The 16,970-nt window shown below is 43.0% G+C and overlaps 1 protein-coding gene across 9 annotated transcripts in view; it reads right to left on the bottom strand.

The window, feature by feature from the left end:
* Positions 1-16,970, bottom strand: part of MFSD10 (major facilitator superfamily domain containing 10) — a 35,530-nt gene that overhangs the window by 4,405 nt on the left and 14,155 nt on the right. For 6 of the 9 annotated variants that reach the window (XM_084627301.1, XM_084627299.1, XM_084627300.1 and 3 more), the window contains 7 exons: positions 15,149-15,337; positions 11,713-11,821; positions 9,924-10,035; positions 8,109-8,217; positions 4,554-4,644; positions 2,844-2,891; positions 826-915 (listed from right to left, as the gene is read on the bottom strand). In XM_084627301.1, coding sequence (XP_084483427.1) covers positions 826-915; positions 2,844-2,891; positions 4,554-4,644; positions 8,109-8,217; positions 9,924-10,035; positions 11,713-11,821; positions 15,149-15,337 — 748 coding nt within the window. The remainder of the gene's footprint in view (positions 1-825; positions 916-2,843; positions 2,892-4,553; positions 4,645-8,108; positions 8,218-9,923; positions 10,036-11,712; positions 11,822-15,148; positions 15,338-16,970) is intronic. The other 3 variants (XR_014711468.1, XM_084627302.1, XM_084627304.1) reach the window with 3 other exon arrangements.

The following is a 16,970-nucleotide window of genomic DNA, read 5'->3' as shown; positions in this document are numbered from 1 at the left end:
ATGTCAGGTGGGGAGCTGCCTAAGCTAGCCAGTAGGAGATGCTGATTGGGGACATAGGTCACATAAAAACTTTTCTGTGCATTTAAACACTGGATGGGCGGAATCTGTCGTAGCCAGGCTTAGACCCAAGGCGCCTCTGCCTCCTACTCTGGACCTGTTAGACCTCCCTATACATTGACACTGCAGCTGGAAGCAAAAAACCCACAGCAGCAAGTCCAAACCACAGCTTAACTGACTCTGGCTCTTGCTTGCTCAGTGGGGCTAGGAGTAGCAGTGTTGACAGTCTTGCTTGGGCAGGACCCAGGGCTCTGCGACTAAGGTTACCATATCTCTGGGTTTCTTTTTGGGAGCTTAAATATGGGAACCCCTACGACCCTCTCCCCTCATTGGGTTTCAGACACCAGGTTCCACCCCAAGTGGCTGCACTGCATAGCCCAACCCTTAGTCAGCTGAACTTAGGGTTGCCAGGCATCTGGTTTTTCAACCGGAATGCCTGGTCGAAAATGGATCCTGACAGCTCTGGTCAGCACAGCTGACCGAGCCGTTAAAAGACTATCTTGAGTAGCTTGATCCATGTGTGAGCGATTCCTGTTAAAGTCAATGGGAGACCCCCATGTGGGGGTAACTTGGCCCTTAACTTGCAACAGTTAGGGATGTTCAGACATGCAATTTACTACTCAGTCATCTCGACATTCCCATTGTCATGTCCCACCTGTTTCTCCCTATGGCCCCTTCCCTGGAACTTTCTAAATGTTGCCAGGCTGAAAGAGCCAGAGAATTACATGTTATATTGCTTAGGGTGGTGCAGGAGCATGTACTGCTTACCTGCTGCTGACAAGATTGGTCCCAGAGCTCTTGCTAGGGCCCCCAGGCTCCTCAGAATTCCCATTACTGTTCCCTTCTGGCTGGCTGAGCCTGTGCAAGGAAAAGTGTCACACCAATTAGTTAGTTCTTTGAATAAGACCTTTTTTTCCCCTGCACTTGAATCCTGGTTTTTGTGCATGTCAGATTTGCTGTTTTATACCACTCACAGCCCACTCACTCCCCATCCACTGAGCACTCTGCTTCCTTAGTAGTTTTTCCTCGCCACTGAGGAGGTGACAGTAGTTGCTGAACATGACTTCTTCGTTGGGAAAATATAATTAATCGCTCTTGCTGTGAGTGCTTGTTCATCAGCTTTCACATACTGCAGCTCAGTGCCAAAACAGCATTTCATTGCACAGAGAATCTCACAGAAGCTAATACTGCTCTTCACTGTTCTCAACAGCTTCATGTTCTCCTTCTTAGAGAATGAATTTTTACATCTTCTTTGTTTTTAACAGATTTAGGTAGAGAAATTATAGGGATCAGTAAATATAAAAGACGAGGTTTTAAAAAGAAAGGTTAATGATACATGCACATGTCAATATGTAGATACACAGATATGAGTATAAACTGCACCAAGTCAATATAATAAGAAACAGCATTTTCTGTCTTATTATTATCCCTAAGCAACCATTACTAATACTGGAGGCTGTAATGGAACGAAGGGGTCAGTCTTCAGTGCGTGATACGGCAGCTATGGTTTCTTTGTGTATTTTGTGCAAGAGTATTATGAAACAAACAACCAGTGCTTTGAACCCATGTTTTTCCTTGCTGATCAAACCAGCGTGAAAGAACTCGTTCCACTGCTGGCAGAGATGGTCAGTGCTTCTCTTTAGAGAGATCAGCAGCCTGCTCTCCTTAAGGAGGCTTTTGTGCAGCCTTAGTTCAAGAAACCAACAATCAATTGTCCTCTTCCTGATCTTCTATTTTGGATTAGGATTAGAGAGAAGGTGGTGGTGAGTGAACTCTGCGGGAACCTAGATGCCTCAGATATCTTTAACCCTATCAATTTGGGTACAAGCCTGAGTACGCAGAAGATACAGCAATAGTGATGTTGGTAGGTGATTTCCTTGCAATGGATGAAGATGCCAGGAGTGTTAGATCTGACATTGCTGCTCACAAAGTGTTTGCGATTTGCCTACAGTAGAAGTGGGCAGACTTGCTCTCAGGTGACTTTGTTCCTTCCTTGCTCACTGTTTCCAGAGTTCCCAGTGTTGGGCATTTTCTCTTCCTGCTTGAGGGTGGTGTTCCATACTGTTCCATCTAGTATCCTCTTTATGCAATGAGTCCATGAGGCCTGCAGGGTGGTACGGGCAGAGGCACATTCAGCATGCCATTTGATAGCTAGGTTTGTATCTCTATCTCACCTGACCGAACCAGTGCTGTCAAACACCTGCACCAGGGTCTGAGAGGGAACAGGGCATGGATGAGAGCTAGCTAGCTGATGTTCAAGCCTGATAAGACCAAGGCAATGCTGGCAGGTTGAAGGAAGCAACCAAAAGATATGGAGTCCTTCTTACTTGATTGTCCCACCTGTTACAAGATACTGCATTTGAGGGTACCCGGATTGTTGGGTCCCCAGCTGCAGTTAAATTGTCACAGAGCATCAGTGTCTAGAAAGCCCCCCCCCCCCCCAGGAGTTTGTAACCTTGCTACTGCTATTCATGCCTTTGTCACTTCGAGTAGATGAGAGCAGCATGGCTTGTGGGGATGCATTAGCTAATGCCTTTACTTTTAATTGATAGTATTTAGCTTTTGTCAAATGCACTTAGAGCTGAGGACAGGCTTTTGGTACATTATAAATCTAACTCGTGTAACCCCATGTCAGTTCTGAAAGTCCAGGTTCCAGCACCAAATGCATATTTTTGCAGCAGCAAATGGCTGTTAAGTGGAACTGAATTTTGTATTTGCACCGTTTCAGTTAAAGATAGCTTTGTGCAGACAAGTGCTACCCCTCAGACAAGTGAGGAGCCACTTACCATAGCCTGACACCACTGCTGACAAACAAGGAACAACAATGGCAGCAGCTGGAAAAGATGGAAGAGTTGGTTAGAATAGCACTAAACAGCAGAGAGCTCAAAGCAGCAAGGATAGCTAGAAATGCAGCCACACTGGTTACTACTTCACAGAAAAATGTGGAGCCCTAGAGCATTATACCAACAATGAATCATAAGTTTTCATTCAATTTAATAATAAAAACACCCCCACAAAGCCAACCTACACAAACAACTCTTGAAGCCGTAAAGGCTATGAGCACTCAGCAGCTGTTTTATATTACAGTCTTTCTTCCTGAGAGCCCTAGAGGGAAGGGGCATAAAGGTCACAGTTACATTCTATTCAGCTAACTAGCAGTTTTCCAGATATCTATCATCTTGTCAGGTGTAGTGGGAGAGGGAATCTTTCATACATCACATGCACAGTGAGATTGCCATGTGTGGAATCATGAAGAGTCCTCTGAGACATATAAGTGTATAGTACTTGTGTATAAAGTTGATAAAAGCAACCATATTGTTCTACAATGCAGTATGCAGATGCCAAGTCTAGTGAGAAAATATGCTAGCTCACAGAGCCCAAACTACACACAACAGCCAAGATCTAACAATGAGAACTGCCCTCTTACTGAAACAGACTGTTTTTCTCCCAACAAGGAAGAGCTGTAGCATACAAAATACTTCCCAGCAAGGAAAGGACAATCAGATGGCAGAAGCTAGGCATCCTCCAGTGAATCTGAATGATTTGTTAATTTTTCATATACACTTGTCTCTAGACAAGCAAGCTGGCAAACAGACTCTTCCTAAAACAGGAAACCTTTTGTTTTAATTCAGGGATTTAAAATTTTGTACCCATTATAAAATGTATCCCTTCCACTCAAAAGAGAATATCCTGTTGTTGTAATAATGTTAACTCTTTTGGGAACATCTTATGGTGCCTGTCCAAGAAAAGATTTAAGGTGCTTAAGTCCCACTGAAGTCAAGCACGTGCTTACGTGCTTTTCCAAATAGGGACAGACCTAAGCTCATGCTTAATTGCTTTCCTGAATGGAGGCCTGAATCTGCAAAAATTACTTCCTTTTAAACATATATATGTCCATGCACACACACTTCTGCACTTTTCTTCATAAATGACAGATTGAGTTGTCCCAACCTTCCTCACCTGTGGTTAGCAAGGCAGTCAACAGTATAATTTTCTGCTCTTCTAAGTCCTCCCTTGACTGTGTTGTAGCATAAATCAGAGTGTTTATATACAGCGCTTCTCATTCCTGCTCCGACAGACAGTTATGCAGCTCTCCTCAGCCCAGCCTCCAAGGTGTAATAAATAATGCAGCTGTTGCAGTTCTGAACAGCAAAACTGCCTGCCTTTTACTAAGCTGGGGTATTTTTATTTAATGTACAAGTTGTCTCTAGGTCTGGGAGAGAAAAAGAATCTGAAATGCTCCCCAGTCAGCTGAGACAAGATGAGTGCTGGTGACATTTACAGACGGCACCATGACAACTTCTAGGGGTACAATTAGCATCAGAATAACCCAGAGCTGCGATTCCTTCCAGGTTTTATAAGCAAGAAAGTCAACTTTTATTACCTATTCCATGAAGCCTGAAGTACATCTTTATTAAACAGGGTGAGGAAATCTATGAAGTTGATTTGCCATACTTAGGCTTCAATATCTATTGGGAACTATCTGAATAGCTCACCAAAAGAATAGAGCAACAGTCCAGCGCTCAGCACCATCGCGTTACCAGCCCATCCAATTAACATGAAAGCAGGAATCAGCAGCATTATAGCCTAAAAAAAAATGCAAAATGAGTGTGTCTCTATTATATCTACAGCCATATTCATCAAAAGCCTAATCCTAGGTTTCTTGGCACTGCGCTGCTGCTGAGAGGGGCAATATTTAAGTTAAGGAGACTGTTCCCACGTTACCACGTTTCCCTTTCTAGGTTGGTCTGTTGTTTTTACTCATGGGAGATTTATTTCCTTTTCGGTGTTGGGGAAGTGGAGATTGTGTCACTGAGGATGCAGAGGTAGAGAATGCCCAGGCAAGATTGGCAGAACTGGGAAAGAAGCGTGTGTAGAATAGAGCAATAGGAGCATTTGTTCCCCTTCTCCTGGTAGTGCTGATGGATGCTAGGAGATGCTGCATCCACCCCTCATCAACTGGAGGGTTAGTCACCATGGTGCAGGGGAAGAAGATCCTTAGAGTTCAAAGAACACCATCCACCCCAAGGTAAAAAGAAACAGAACATGATTCTCCTCTTCCTGTTGTGCAGTAGATCTTTGTTCCCATATTGTCCTCTCTCCCTTCCTATTTGAAAGCACACTATCAGAGCCGGGCTCCACCATGTGATTCACAAAGGAGGACTTTAATTTTTCCCCAACTCTCACATTTTTACAATTCAAGGACAGCTGAATTGCTGCTTTCACTCTACTAAAGAGGAACCACACCCACAATACTGACCCAGATTCACGTCTGAGCTACTAGAGTTAACCATGACGGAAGGAAACACTCCCACCAGAGCCAGCAAAGTAGAATATTGAGTAAACATGGTACATGCAGGGCCAGTCAGTACTCTGTGTAGTGAAGGCAGGAGTGTTTACTGTACCTGAGTGGTCCATGCTAACTAAATAGGGTGCCCTGACTGCACACTATACATGCACCTGTGGTTGAGGATGAAGGGGCATAAAGATTAATGGGGTGTGTGACAGCAGATGTACTGCAATGAGCTTAAGTCAGTCACAGTAGGTGAGACAGGGAAGGAATGGGAGGAGAAGGTGGTCAGTATAAAGGACAGAGCAGTGCAAATACAGAGCACTGCCATGCAAAGACTTCTAAAACTCCTTGCACTGCTGTCTTTGGTACAGCAGAGGAACCATTCACATTCTCTTGCCAGGAAACATGATGGAGTTGGTTTCACCAGCAGAAATAGCATTTAAGAAAAGCTGAGTTAAACTTAACTAGTGTGAAGTGGAGCTTGTTAATCCTTCTGCTCTGTCATGATTCTATACTATGCTGGACTGGAAATTACATACAATAAATTGTCGGGCTCAACGGGTAGTGATCAATGGCTCCATGTCTAGTTGGCAGCCGGTGTCAAGTGGAGTGCCCCAGGGGTCGGTCCTGGGGCCGGTTTTGTTCAATATCTTCATAAATGATCTGGAGGATGGTGTGGATTGCACTCTCAGCAAATTTGCGGATGATACTAAACTGGGAGGAGTGGTAGATACGCTGGAGGGCAGGGATAGGATACAGAGGGACCTAGACAAATTGGAGGATTGGGCCAAAAGAAATCTGATGAGGTTCAATAAGGATAAGTGCAGGGTCCTGCACTTAGGACGGAAGAACCCAATGCACAGCTACAGACTAGGGACCGAATGGCTAGGCAGCAGTTCTGCGGAAAAGGACCTAGGGATGACAGTGGACGAGAAGCTGGATATGAGTCAGCAGTGTGCCCTTGTTGCCAAGAAGGCCAATGGCATTTTGGGATGTATAAGTAGGGGCATAGCGAGCAGATCGAGGGACGTAATCGTCCCCCTCTATTCGACATTGGTGAGGCCTCATCTGGAGTACTGTGTCCAGTTTTGGGCCCCACACTACAAGAAGGATGTGGATAAATTGGAAAGAGTCCAGCGAAGAGCAACAAAAATGATTAGGGGTCTGGAACACATGACTTATGAGGAGAGGCTGAGGGAACTGGGATTGTTTAGTCTGCAGAAGAGAAGAATGAGGGGGGATTTGATAGCTGCTTTCAACTACCTGAGAGGTGGTTCCAGAGAGGATGGTTCTGGACTATTCTCAGTGGTGGAAGAGGACAGGACAAGGAGTAATGGTCTCAAGTTGCAGTGGGGGAGGTTTAGGTTGGATATTAGGAAAAGCTTTTTCACTAAGAGGATGGTGAAACACTGGAATGCGTTGCCTAGGGAGGTGGTAGAATCTCCTTCCTTAGAAGTTTTTAAGGTCAGGCTTGACAAAGCCCTGGCTGGGATGATTTAATTGGGGATGGGTCCTGCTTTTGAGCAGGGGGTTGGACTAGATGACCTCCTGAGGTCCCTTCCAACCCTGATATTCTATGATTCTATGATAGTGGCTTAACAGTCCAAGTATACAGTATGTCACTGAGCAACCATGCAAAGAAATAATGCAAAACAGAAGAGACTATCACCAGGGAAAAGCAAGGATTCTAGAAACACTGAAAAGCTGTTTGGTCTAGTTTTGCACATTACAATGTACGAGGCAGCAATTTTCCTGGTCCAAATGCTTCACAAGCGTTAGGCAACATTCTCCCATCACACGCATGGAATTGCAGCTATTATCATCCCCATTCTATAGACGGGTAAAGAAAGGTAAAGAGATGTATGGGACGCTATCAACTTTAAAAAAATAACACGCCTTTGTCTGAACACTGAAGAGCACTATAATTGGAGGAGATTAGAGAAAAAGATTCTCTATTTTTCCCACATTGTTTAACTTATGCATTTGACAGCACTTGCTGTACAGTAAGTTTCACCGTTTCCCCATTTGCGCTTATTTTCATAGAAAGGAAAGCACCTTTGGAAAAAAACTTATATGATTATAAAACCCACCAATATTGGCAAGGGGATACAGGAGCAGGTGTAGTATCTGAAACTAATTAATTGTATTTTTATTGCACTAGGTGCTGTACAAACATACTTACTCTTTTTAATACTGACTAGATTTCAAAATTGATAGCATCCCTTAAAATGATTTACCCAGTGCCAGAAAGGCAGTCAGAGATGGGATTACAGGAGTTCTTGCCTCTTAGTCCTGCGTTCGCACCACTAAACCATACCAGAAATCACTGGAAAATATACTCCTCACATCACGTAGACTTGAGGCTGTGTGTGAACTGGGCTAACTCTCAGAAGTGTCAGCAGCTATGAAGAACTTAGATTACAGAAATTTTAAATAATATATTAGAGGGAAAGAAGCTACAGTATTGTGGGAGATGGTTCATATGTTTTAATGTTTTGTCTGCTTGAAAAATGTCACTACAGTGTTAATAGATAAAATATGCCCATTCAATTAGAAGCATGAGGAAATGGCCTAGAGAAGTCACTTAGATGTTCTGATAAAATCAAAACAAAGCTTACTCCATCCCTCTGATTTTAATCCCAGTACAGTTATATCCATAAAATGCCCTCTGGTTGCTTTATTAATTAAAAAGTAGCATGTCAGAGTCAAGAGGAAATGGAATAAATACAAATAATATATGTTTGAAAGAGAAATATACCCTTTTTACGGCTTTGATTTCACATCCTGGTCTGATTCGGCGAGTGTAGCCTCCCTGGATCACAGCCATTGTCATCCCAATAAAGAAAAACATCTTGCCCTGCTGCATACTAGAAGGGATTGGAGAGAGGGGAAAGCACAAATTAGACATGGCTAACACTCACACACAAGGTCTTCTCCTTGGATCTAGATTACTATTTCCTAAATTAAAGAGATGGATATTTTAGGTGCCCACATGGCAATAAAGGGGTCTTAACAGTCAGACAGAATTAGGCACCACCACCACCAGTCAAAATAAAAAAATAAAGGTAGATTGGGTTGCTCAGAAATATAGAGCTCTTCACTTTAGCCTGCTGCTATCTAAGGCATTCCTAGGGCAGCCCAAGGGTAGGCATTCAAGGACATTACTGACCAAAATAGCTTACTGTCTGATGGCTTTCTGGTGACCTATGTGAAATGAGTTGTTGGTTTCCAGTGTACAAGGTGTTTCACATCCTAGAAACCAACACCCACATCAGCAGTCTCAGCAGAGAGGGGAAGGAAACTGAACAATTAACCCTGGCAGTGGCCCCTTGAGATGAGGGTAAAGGTACATTGATGGGGAATGTACTGCCGTTGCCCATGCTATTCCTCCTCTGTAGAAAATACAGCATCTTTAATAAACCACTTACAAATTTTAAATTAAAAAGATATAAATTTGGGCAAAACATAATTCCTGGACTGATCTTCTCTCATCACTATTGGCTACCAAAGTATTTGAATTGTATCAACTCTTACCTACATAACTAGCTTGTCCTCCTGGCCAGTTCATTCAAGGACGTCATAACACAGTCATAATCATGGTCATAAGAGGGACATATCCAAACAGCAGATAGTTATTATATTACTGAATGAATTGCGCAGAAGAAGCAGGATTATCACAAAGGAAAAGGCTTCCAGTGACGTACAAAGATCTTTAGAGACTAACAAATTTATTTGAGCATAAGCTTTCGTGAGCTACAGCGTCCGATGAAGTGAGCTGTAGCTCACAAAAGCTTATGCTCAAATAAATTTGTTAGTCTCTAAGGTGCCACAAGTACTCCTTTTCTTTTTGCGGATACAGACTAACACGGCTGCTACTCTGAAACATGTCACAAAGATCTTTGTAAATCATATTATGATGAGGGAAAGACAGAAATAGAAAGAATATCCAGAAACAAAACCAACCAGAGATAAGGACTACTCACAGGAGTAAATGCTGCTAGATCTGGTCCCAAGCTGGGACTCTCTCTACAAGCCAGCAATTAAACTGCTTTCAAGAAGAGAATAACAATATGAAAGAGTATGACAGGGTTTGATTAGAGGAATTCAGCGAACCAGAAGTTGCATTACATAAGGGTTTGCACACTGTATATAATACAGAACTCTGCTGAGCAAATATAATCACATAGCTAAACCCTATATCCATTCTGCTTTATTTAAGCCTTAAGATACATGCTGACACAGAAAAGCTCTTTGGGTAGCTTTACATGAATCAATACAGCCAGGCCAGTTAAGCACAAATTCACAGTACATTTTCCATTTGTTTTGATTCCATCAGAGTATTTGCTTTCCTGATAGATGTGTCTGTAGTCAACTATTCTTCCTGGCTTATAAAGAGAAAACTTGGAGCATTAGAAATCAATTTGTAACAGAATGCAGTTTTGTAGCACGTTAACATTTGTCATTAAAAGGCACCCTTGAAAATTAGGAGAAGCCTTGAGAGGGTCTCTTGGGAAAACAATGAGCAAAGAAACACTAGAGAGTACACAGTACATCTCTTCTAAGCACACTTTACCTGCTGAACTGGAATCGCTGATGGGTGAGAAAACTCAATGTGTATTCAAGACCAGAAAACAGGAAGAGATAGAGGAAATAAACTAGGCCCAGGACCTTGAGATTCTGAAGGTCTAAATAAAAAAAAAAAAGAGAGAGAAGGAGACACTACACCATAAGTACCATTTTAAAAAAAGATAACAAAAGCAACATTTAGTACCACTGAAATAAAAAGGGTCCAGAACTTATTTCCGATGCTTCTGTATACTTCTGTGACTAGAGCATAACACTAGAGCAGTAACACTACTGTGCTACATTGGTGCAGACTGCACTGTTGTAGCATGTCTGGTGAAGACGCACTATGCTAATAGGAGGGCGCTCTCCCATCGGCATAATTACTCCACCTCTGCATGAGCCGGAAGCTATGTCGGCAGGAGAGCATCTCCCTCTGACATTGCACTGTGTGGACACCGCTTTAAGTCAATGTAACTTACATTGCTCGGGGGGTGTTGTTTTCACACCCCTGAGCAACGTATACATTACATCAATTTAAGTGATAGTGTAGACCAGCCCTTAGGAATTAAAGTGAAAAATAAAAGCAATAACTTCCAAGGAAGTGAACACTCAGTCACATCATTAAGGTTCTCTTCCTACTGGAAGGAAGCCAATGGGTAAAGACTTTCCCTCCACTACCCCCCAACATTTAGCCCTCAATGTTTTCTTTCATTTAATACCTCTGTTTTATAGGACGAATATGGATGCAAATGTTGTTGGTCTATCTCTTAGGCATTAGTGGAAGTGGTCAATTATAGAATGTAGGTGGTTTGTAATTGGCCTTGAAAATGGAGTCCTATGCTTTACAGAAGTAGATGGAGATGGTTTTATATGGTTTTATGCTACACAGTTCAGAATAAGATGTTTCATGTGTCTAACACTATTCCTTTCCACCATTACAGTAGCTGGAAGGACAGATTAACTCACTGGTATGACTGGCAAATTCCAAATACCTTTACTCAGAGAAAGTCTCAGCCAAAGCCCTGTGTCTGAAAATCCCCAAACTTTGAGAGGGGAAGTTTGAAATCAAAATTCCAAATTCTCCAATTAGAGGAAAAATGCCTTAGACATAAGCACTGACTTCTAGTTTTTTCCTAGGGGTGCTCCATCCCCACTCTGCCCTTCCCCCTGAACCCCCGCCCTCATCTGCCTCTTCCTGCCCCTGCCACGCCCCCTCCCTGCCCCACCCCTGCTCTACCTCCTCCCTGAGGCCCCCGCCCACCACTGTCTCCCAAACTCCTCCCTGAGCTGCCAAACAGCTGTTTGGTAGTGTGGCCAAACAGCAGTGGCTGGTGGGTGCTTAGCACCCACTATTTTTTCCCATGGGTGCTCCAAGGCCAACAGAGTCTGCACCTATGCCTCAGGATCTGGCATTCCTGGTTTCCAGCCTGGCACTGTGGAAACAAGATTACCTAACTCATGGCTTGATCTGTCTCTTTAGGTCATTTAATTTGCTGTGACGTACCTACAGCTAATGCCCACGCAGAACGGAGAAGGAATGATGGAAAGGAGAGTGGCTCTAGACCCCTGACATAAACCTCAAAGCCATCCCTTGGAGATAACAAAGCCCTGGTCAACACCCAATGCAGCTTGCAACTCCCATTTTGTAAATAGTTAACATAGGTCTGAAAGATCAAGGGGAGGGGTGGGGTTGCTTCTGAAATGGTCAAGATAAAGGGAGAAAAAGTGTATTTAGAAATCACCGCCAGATCAAGGGAACACATATGGCATAACGTGAAAAAACAAGCAGCACTTACTCTCCCTCGAAGGTGAGTCCTTTCCTCTGGTGACTGCAGAGAACTGAAACAAAGCCAGCGGACTAAGCAAGTCAATCCCTGCCTGAAATCCACACATCATGGAGGATACCTAAGAAGAGAGAGGCAACTGTGGCTAGCTTGTATGAACTAGAGCAGGATGAATTAGGTTTGCACAACCCACTGCCAACAATCCTAATGTTTTGAATGCATATAAATGTGCTTCAAAACTGGCCCTTGGTAGCCAAAAGGTGGAACATTTCTAACAAAAACAAAAAATACCAAAACCTTTCACAGAAAACAGAATGCAAGGTTTTTACCTCTAACCAGACTTGACACCGGCCACATGAGCAAATGTTCTCCATACACAGGTGCATACACAAACTCTGCAATCAGCTAATGGCATGTCTACCAGATACACACATATAAACAACAGGTTTGTGTGCACAATTTTACCCCAAGCACCTACAGACTGATTTTGGCTGTTGGTTAGCTTATACCCATATCACCCTGAAGCCAGGATATGTCAGGGACCAAATAAAAATAACCAGCAGATAACAGCATTTCTCCGCTTTTACTTTACCTCTCTTAGTTTTGTTATTAAGAATGGACAGGACAAGTTTGCCTCTATTCCATTCACCAATCTTCACTTCCCTGTTGTCCAGATGGGCTCCACAGGCCTTGCATATTTATAAGGTATACATTATTATTTGTTTGTATTACACTAGCACATAGAAGCCCCAAAGATCAGGTCCCCTAGGGCTATTGAAATACATGCAACATGTGCAATCAGCTACACGATCTGTATCACATCCAATGACCCAATGTGTAGCATATAAGCAACTTCTTTGTTGTTTGCATTTGCAACCCTTTTAACCAGCCACTGACACCTACTGGGAAACCATGAGAAAAAAAAAATCCTTTCTAGAAACATTGTGCTAATGTGGTCTGTATTTTTTATCTGCTAATTTTTCACTGAGGGGAATCTCTGCTTTTTAAGAAAAGGAGTACTTGTGGCACCTTAGAGACTAACCAATTTACACACACAAACCCATACACACACAAACTCACTCTCCTGCATTACCAGCAGGAGATATGGGGGTGGGGGGGATGTGAGAAAACCTGGATTTGTGCAGGAAATAGCCCAACTTGATTGTCATGCACATTGTGTAAAGAGTTGTCACTTTGGATGGGCTATCACCAGCAGGAGAGTGAATCTGTGTGGGGGGGTGGAGGGTGAGAAAACCTGGATTTGTGCTGGAAATGGCCCACCTGATGATCACTTTAGATAAGCTATTACCAGCAGGACAGTGGGGTAGGAGGAGGTATTGTTTCATATTCTCTGTGTATATATAAAGCCTGCTGCAGTTTCCACGATATGCATCTGAAGAAGTGAGCTGTAGCTCACGAAAGCTTATGCTCTAATAAATTGGTTAGTCTCTAAGGTGCCACAAGTACTCCTTTTCTTTTTGCGAATACAGACTAACACGGCTGTTACTCTGAAACCTGCTTTTTAAGACTTCATCTACCCTTGCTGCTTATGCCTCACCTTAGCCAGAGCCTTCTGTGATCCCACAATAGATTGCTCTGTGGAGTCAATTACTATCTCACCATCAAAGCATTTGGATTTAAAAATCAAGGTGGGGCGAATTAGAGAAAACTATTAAATATATGAAATCACCATTGCTAAATGGAGTGGTTTCTTTAAGGCAGGTCTGAATCATAATTTCATGAGGCAGGCATGGGGGAGCCACAAGATGGATTGAAGATCCCTACATAATAATACGGATGCACTTTATATCTTCAAAGCACTGTCCAGACCTTAGCTAATGAACTCTCACACCATCTCTGTCTACAAAGAGAGTCCATAGCCCTAACAGACTGCCATAAACATGCAAAAGGAATAGTTTGAATTTTTAAAAGTACACAGGGAAAAAGTGTCAAAGTCTTTAGCTAGGATTTCAGACGACATGATGCATGAAAGAGCCATAAAAAATCACAGCGGGGGAATAAAGGAACCGCCATTTCACACAACACACCCTGCTGGCATCACTTAGGGAAGGTCTAAAGTTTTTGCCATGGCTGGAATAGCACAGGCAAACTTTCCTATGCTATTCTAAATGCCCAAATATAGAGACAGAGGGTTCTCCATTCCACAAGTGCCTTGTAAATGGAGGGTATGTTTGAAGGGCTGGGTGCTACTTAGCGGGAGGGACAGAGACAATGACACTGCATAAGCCCTGCTGCAAGCCCTAAAGTCAATGGAGTTTTACCTACTTACACCCAGGGCTGAATTTGGTCCAATGCTACAAGTTTCTGTCTCCAGGGACTTACAGAGGAACCTGTTTCAGGGCCGTCCTTAGGCATATGCAGCATACATGGCTGTGTAGGGCACCCAAAAATTTGGGGCATCATTGGGACCATAGGCGCTGACTTCTCATATTGCCAGGGGTGCTCGACTTCCCCACACTTCACTCCAGGCCTGTACCCACTCCACCCCTTCCCCCAAGCCCCGCCCTGCCTCTTCCCACCCCTGCTCCACCCTCACCCCTCCTCTTCCCCGCCTCCTCCCCTGAGCACGCCCCATGCCCGCTCCTCTCCCTCCCTCCTGGAGCTTGAACACAGGAAGCGCTGGAAGGGAAGGGGAGGAGTTGGTAAGTGCGGGGCCGCCGGCACACAAGAGGCACAGGGGGAGGGGGTCAGAGGGGAGGAGCTTGGTGCCAGCAGGTGCTCTGCACCCACTAAATTTTCCCCATGGCTGCTGTTGGTGCAGCAGTAATGGAGAATTAATAATGCACTCAAAGTTGGAGTTCTTGTTCATAGTTCGAGTGAGACACAGAAATTTCAATCCTTCCCACACCAAGTAGAGCATTCATGGTATTTTTAGTCCGGTACATTGCTTAGGTACTACAATGATGAGCACATTATAAATATTGACAATTAGAAAGAGATTCCCAGACTGTTATTGACAGCTGTATCCTGATTAGTTTAGATTAGACAACCAATTTATGGCCTGCTTTGGCTAATTGAAGAAATCATGTCTTAAAGAAATTTCACTGTATTTTCATGATTGAGTTAGAATGTTGTCTGAAATTTTCAAATTAGATTGGACCAGCTCAGGGTGACATAGTATTCTAGGGTTTATCTATTGGCCCCATCAGTTTCTGAAGAATTTGAAGTTTAGTGTAGCCAACAGAAATTCAGTGGTAACTATCTAAGCATTTTTGATGCAGTGCAGTACCTAGGACATGATTGCTAATCGCAATTGCTACTTTCTGTCATTGCCAGTTTAGGTGGGTTTAACTTCTGGTCTAAGGACTGAACCAAATCCCTGAGTTTGTGTCCCTCCCCATACATTTCCACTGTTTCAATAATTTTCAAGTCCTGCCCTTGCCTGTAGGAAATATGGATTTTCAGAGCCACTTTCAGCATATTTTACCCGTTTTTCTTTGGGGAGTGTCTCCGGAAGCAGGAAGAAGATGAAAATTAAGTCAGTAACAGCAAACATGAGCGCAAGCAAAGCTGACCGAAGATAGAAGACTTCTCCTTTCCCTGTTTCCATGGCAAGGTAAGCTCCAATCATAGGCCCCACGGTAAATCCAAGTGAGAAAGCAACACCAATCATTGCCTGTTGAGATATAGTAAACTTGCAGTTTTAGACATAGGTTTATTCATGACCAAGATTTTTTCTTTTTTCTTTTGTAAAACTGGATAACTGTTAAGTCTGTCATACTCTAATAGAAGCCAAATTGTAGTGCCAAATGCTAACACAACATCAAGCGTGATCAATTATGCAGGTAATGGAATTAAACACCTTTTGATCCATTTCAGAAAGACAGTTCTAAAGCGATTCTGTCTCTTGCTAAACATCCATGAAGCAAATGCCAAAAAACTCCACAACCACCTTGAGGGAAGGGGCAAGTGTGTGGCAAACAGCAATGAATGGCAAGGCAGAGATAACAGCAACAGAGCTGAAGCTTGTGAATTATGTGCTTATGCAGTTCAGGACTTATTCACCCTGTGATGTGCTTTTAGATTGTAAAGCTGCTCAGTGTAGGATGGTGTCAGGGCATCATGTGTACCACCTTGGTGGTAATAATGTTGTTTCTCATCCCTCATGGTTCTTTTGCAATTCCCAGCTACTGCCCTATAAATACAAGTTAGATAAAGGTGAGCAGGCTTGGGCCAGGGCAGAATTAGGATTGGTGGATTCTAAGAAAAACCCATGATGGTGCAGGAAATAGTAAAGGTGCCCCATAGGGGGAGGGATAGCTCAGTGGTTTGAGCATTGGCCTGCTAAACCCAGGGTTGTGAGTTCAATCCTTGAGGGGGCCATTTGGGATCTGTGGCAAAAATTGGGGATTGGTCCTGCTTTGAGCAGGAGGTTGGACTAGATGACCTCCTCAGGTCCCTTCCAACCCTGATATTCTATTCTGTGATTCATTAGGTAGCTGTCTTCTCTCCGGTTCAGCATTAAATCAATGCACCAGATTGGGGCTATAATGCTGGAGGAAGGAGGCTAAATACTGTGACGATTTATACCCTGTGCACGCATTCTGGCTTCAATAGAATTTAGCACAGAATTTAGTGCAGGGTCTTTAAGAGGAAACATTAAAAAAAAAAAATCTAGGGCTTGACCACTTGCTGTCTGAATACAGGACTGAAACAGGAACACCAGAGTTCTAACCCTGTTTGCAATTGAATCCACCTTGGGCCTGAGACCAGCCTCTTAGTATTTCTGCCTCAAGTTCATAATCTGTAAAATAAGAATAGTATTACTGACTTGCTTACCACACAGAAGTATAGTGAGGATTATGGTGTGGAAAGTGCTTTGAAAATGAAAAGCACTGTATCAGCACTCAATATTATTGTTGAATTTAAAAATCTCCACATATTATCCCCATGTGCAAGTTAGCCAGAATACAGAGATTATAACATTCTGCCTACCAAAAATTCACCCTATAGTTTCAGTTAGATAAACATTATAGTACAGGAAGTGTACTGACACTTTAACAGTTGCTACAATGCTATACAAGTATTGCTTTCCACACCAGAGTTGGTTGCATTTCACCAGCGAGTGAAATGACTCCTAAATAAAGTTGGTAAGTCAATTTGTAAAGTGCTTTAGCATCCTTCTGGAAGAAAGACACTCTACAAATGTAAGTCATCATTATCATTTGATCAGTGAAAATATATCAGAACTAACAAAACATGCAACTCTTATGAAAAATTAACAAGAAATCCCATCCGTATAGCCAGCA

This window comes from Lepidochelys olivacea (genome assembly GCF_965140295.1).
Source record: "Lepidochelys olivacea isolate rLepOli2 genome assembly, chromosome: 4".
Taxonomy (NCBI): Eukaryota; Metazoa; Chordata; order Testudines; family Cheloniidae; genus Lepidochelys; species Lepidochelys olivacea.
The sequence above is the reverse complement of the archived record's forward strand: the minus strand, read 5'-3'. Positions and strand labels throughout refer to the sequence as shown.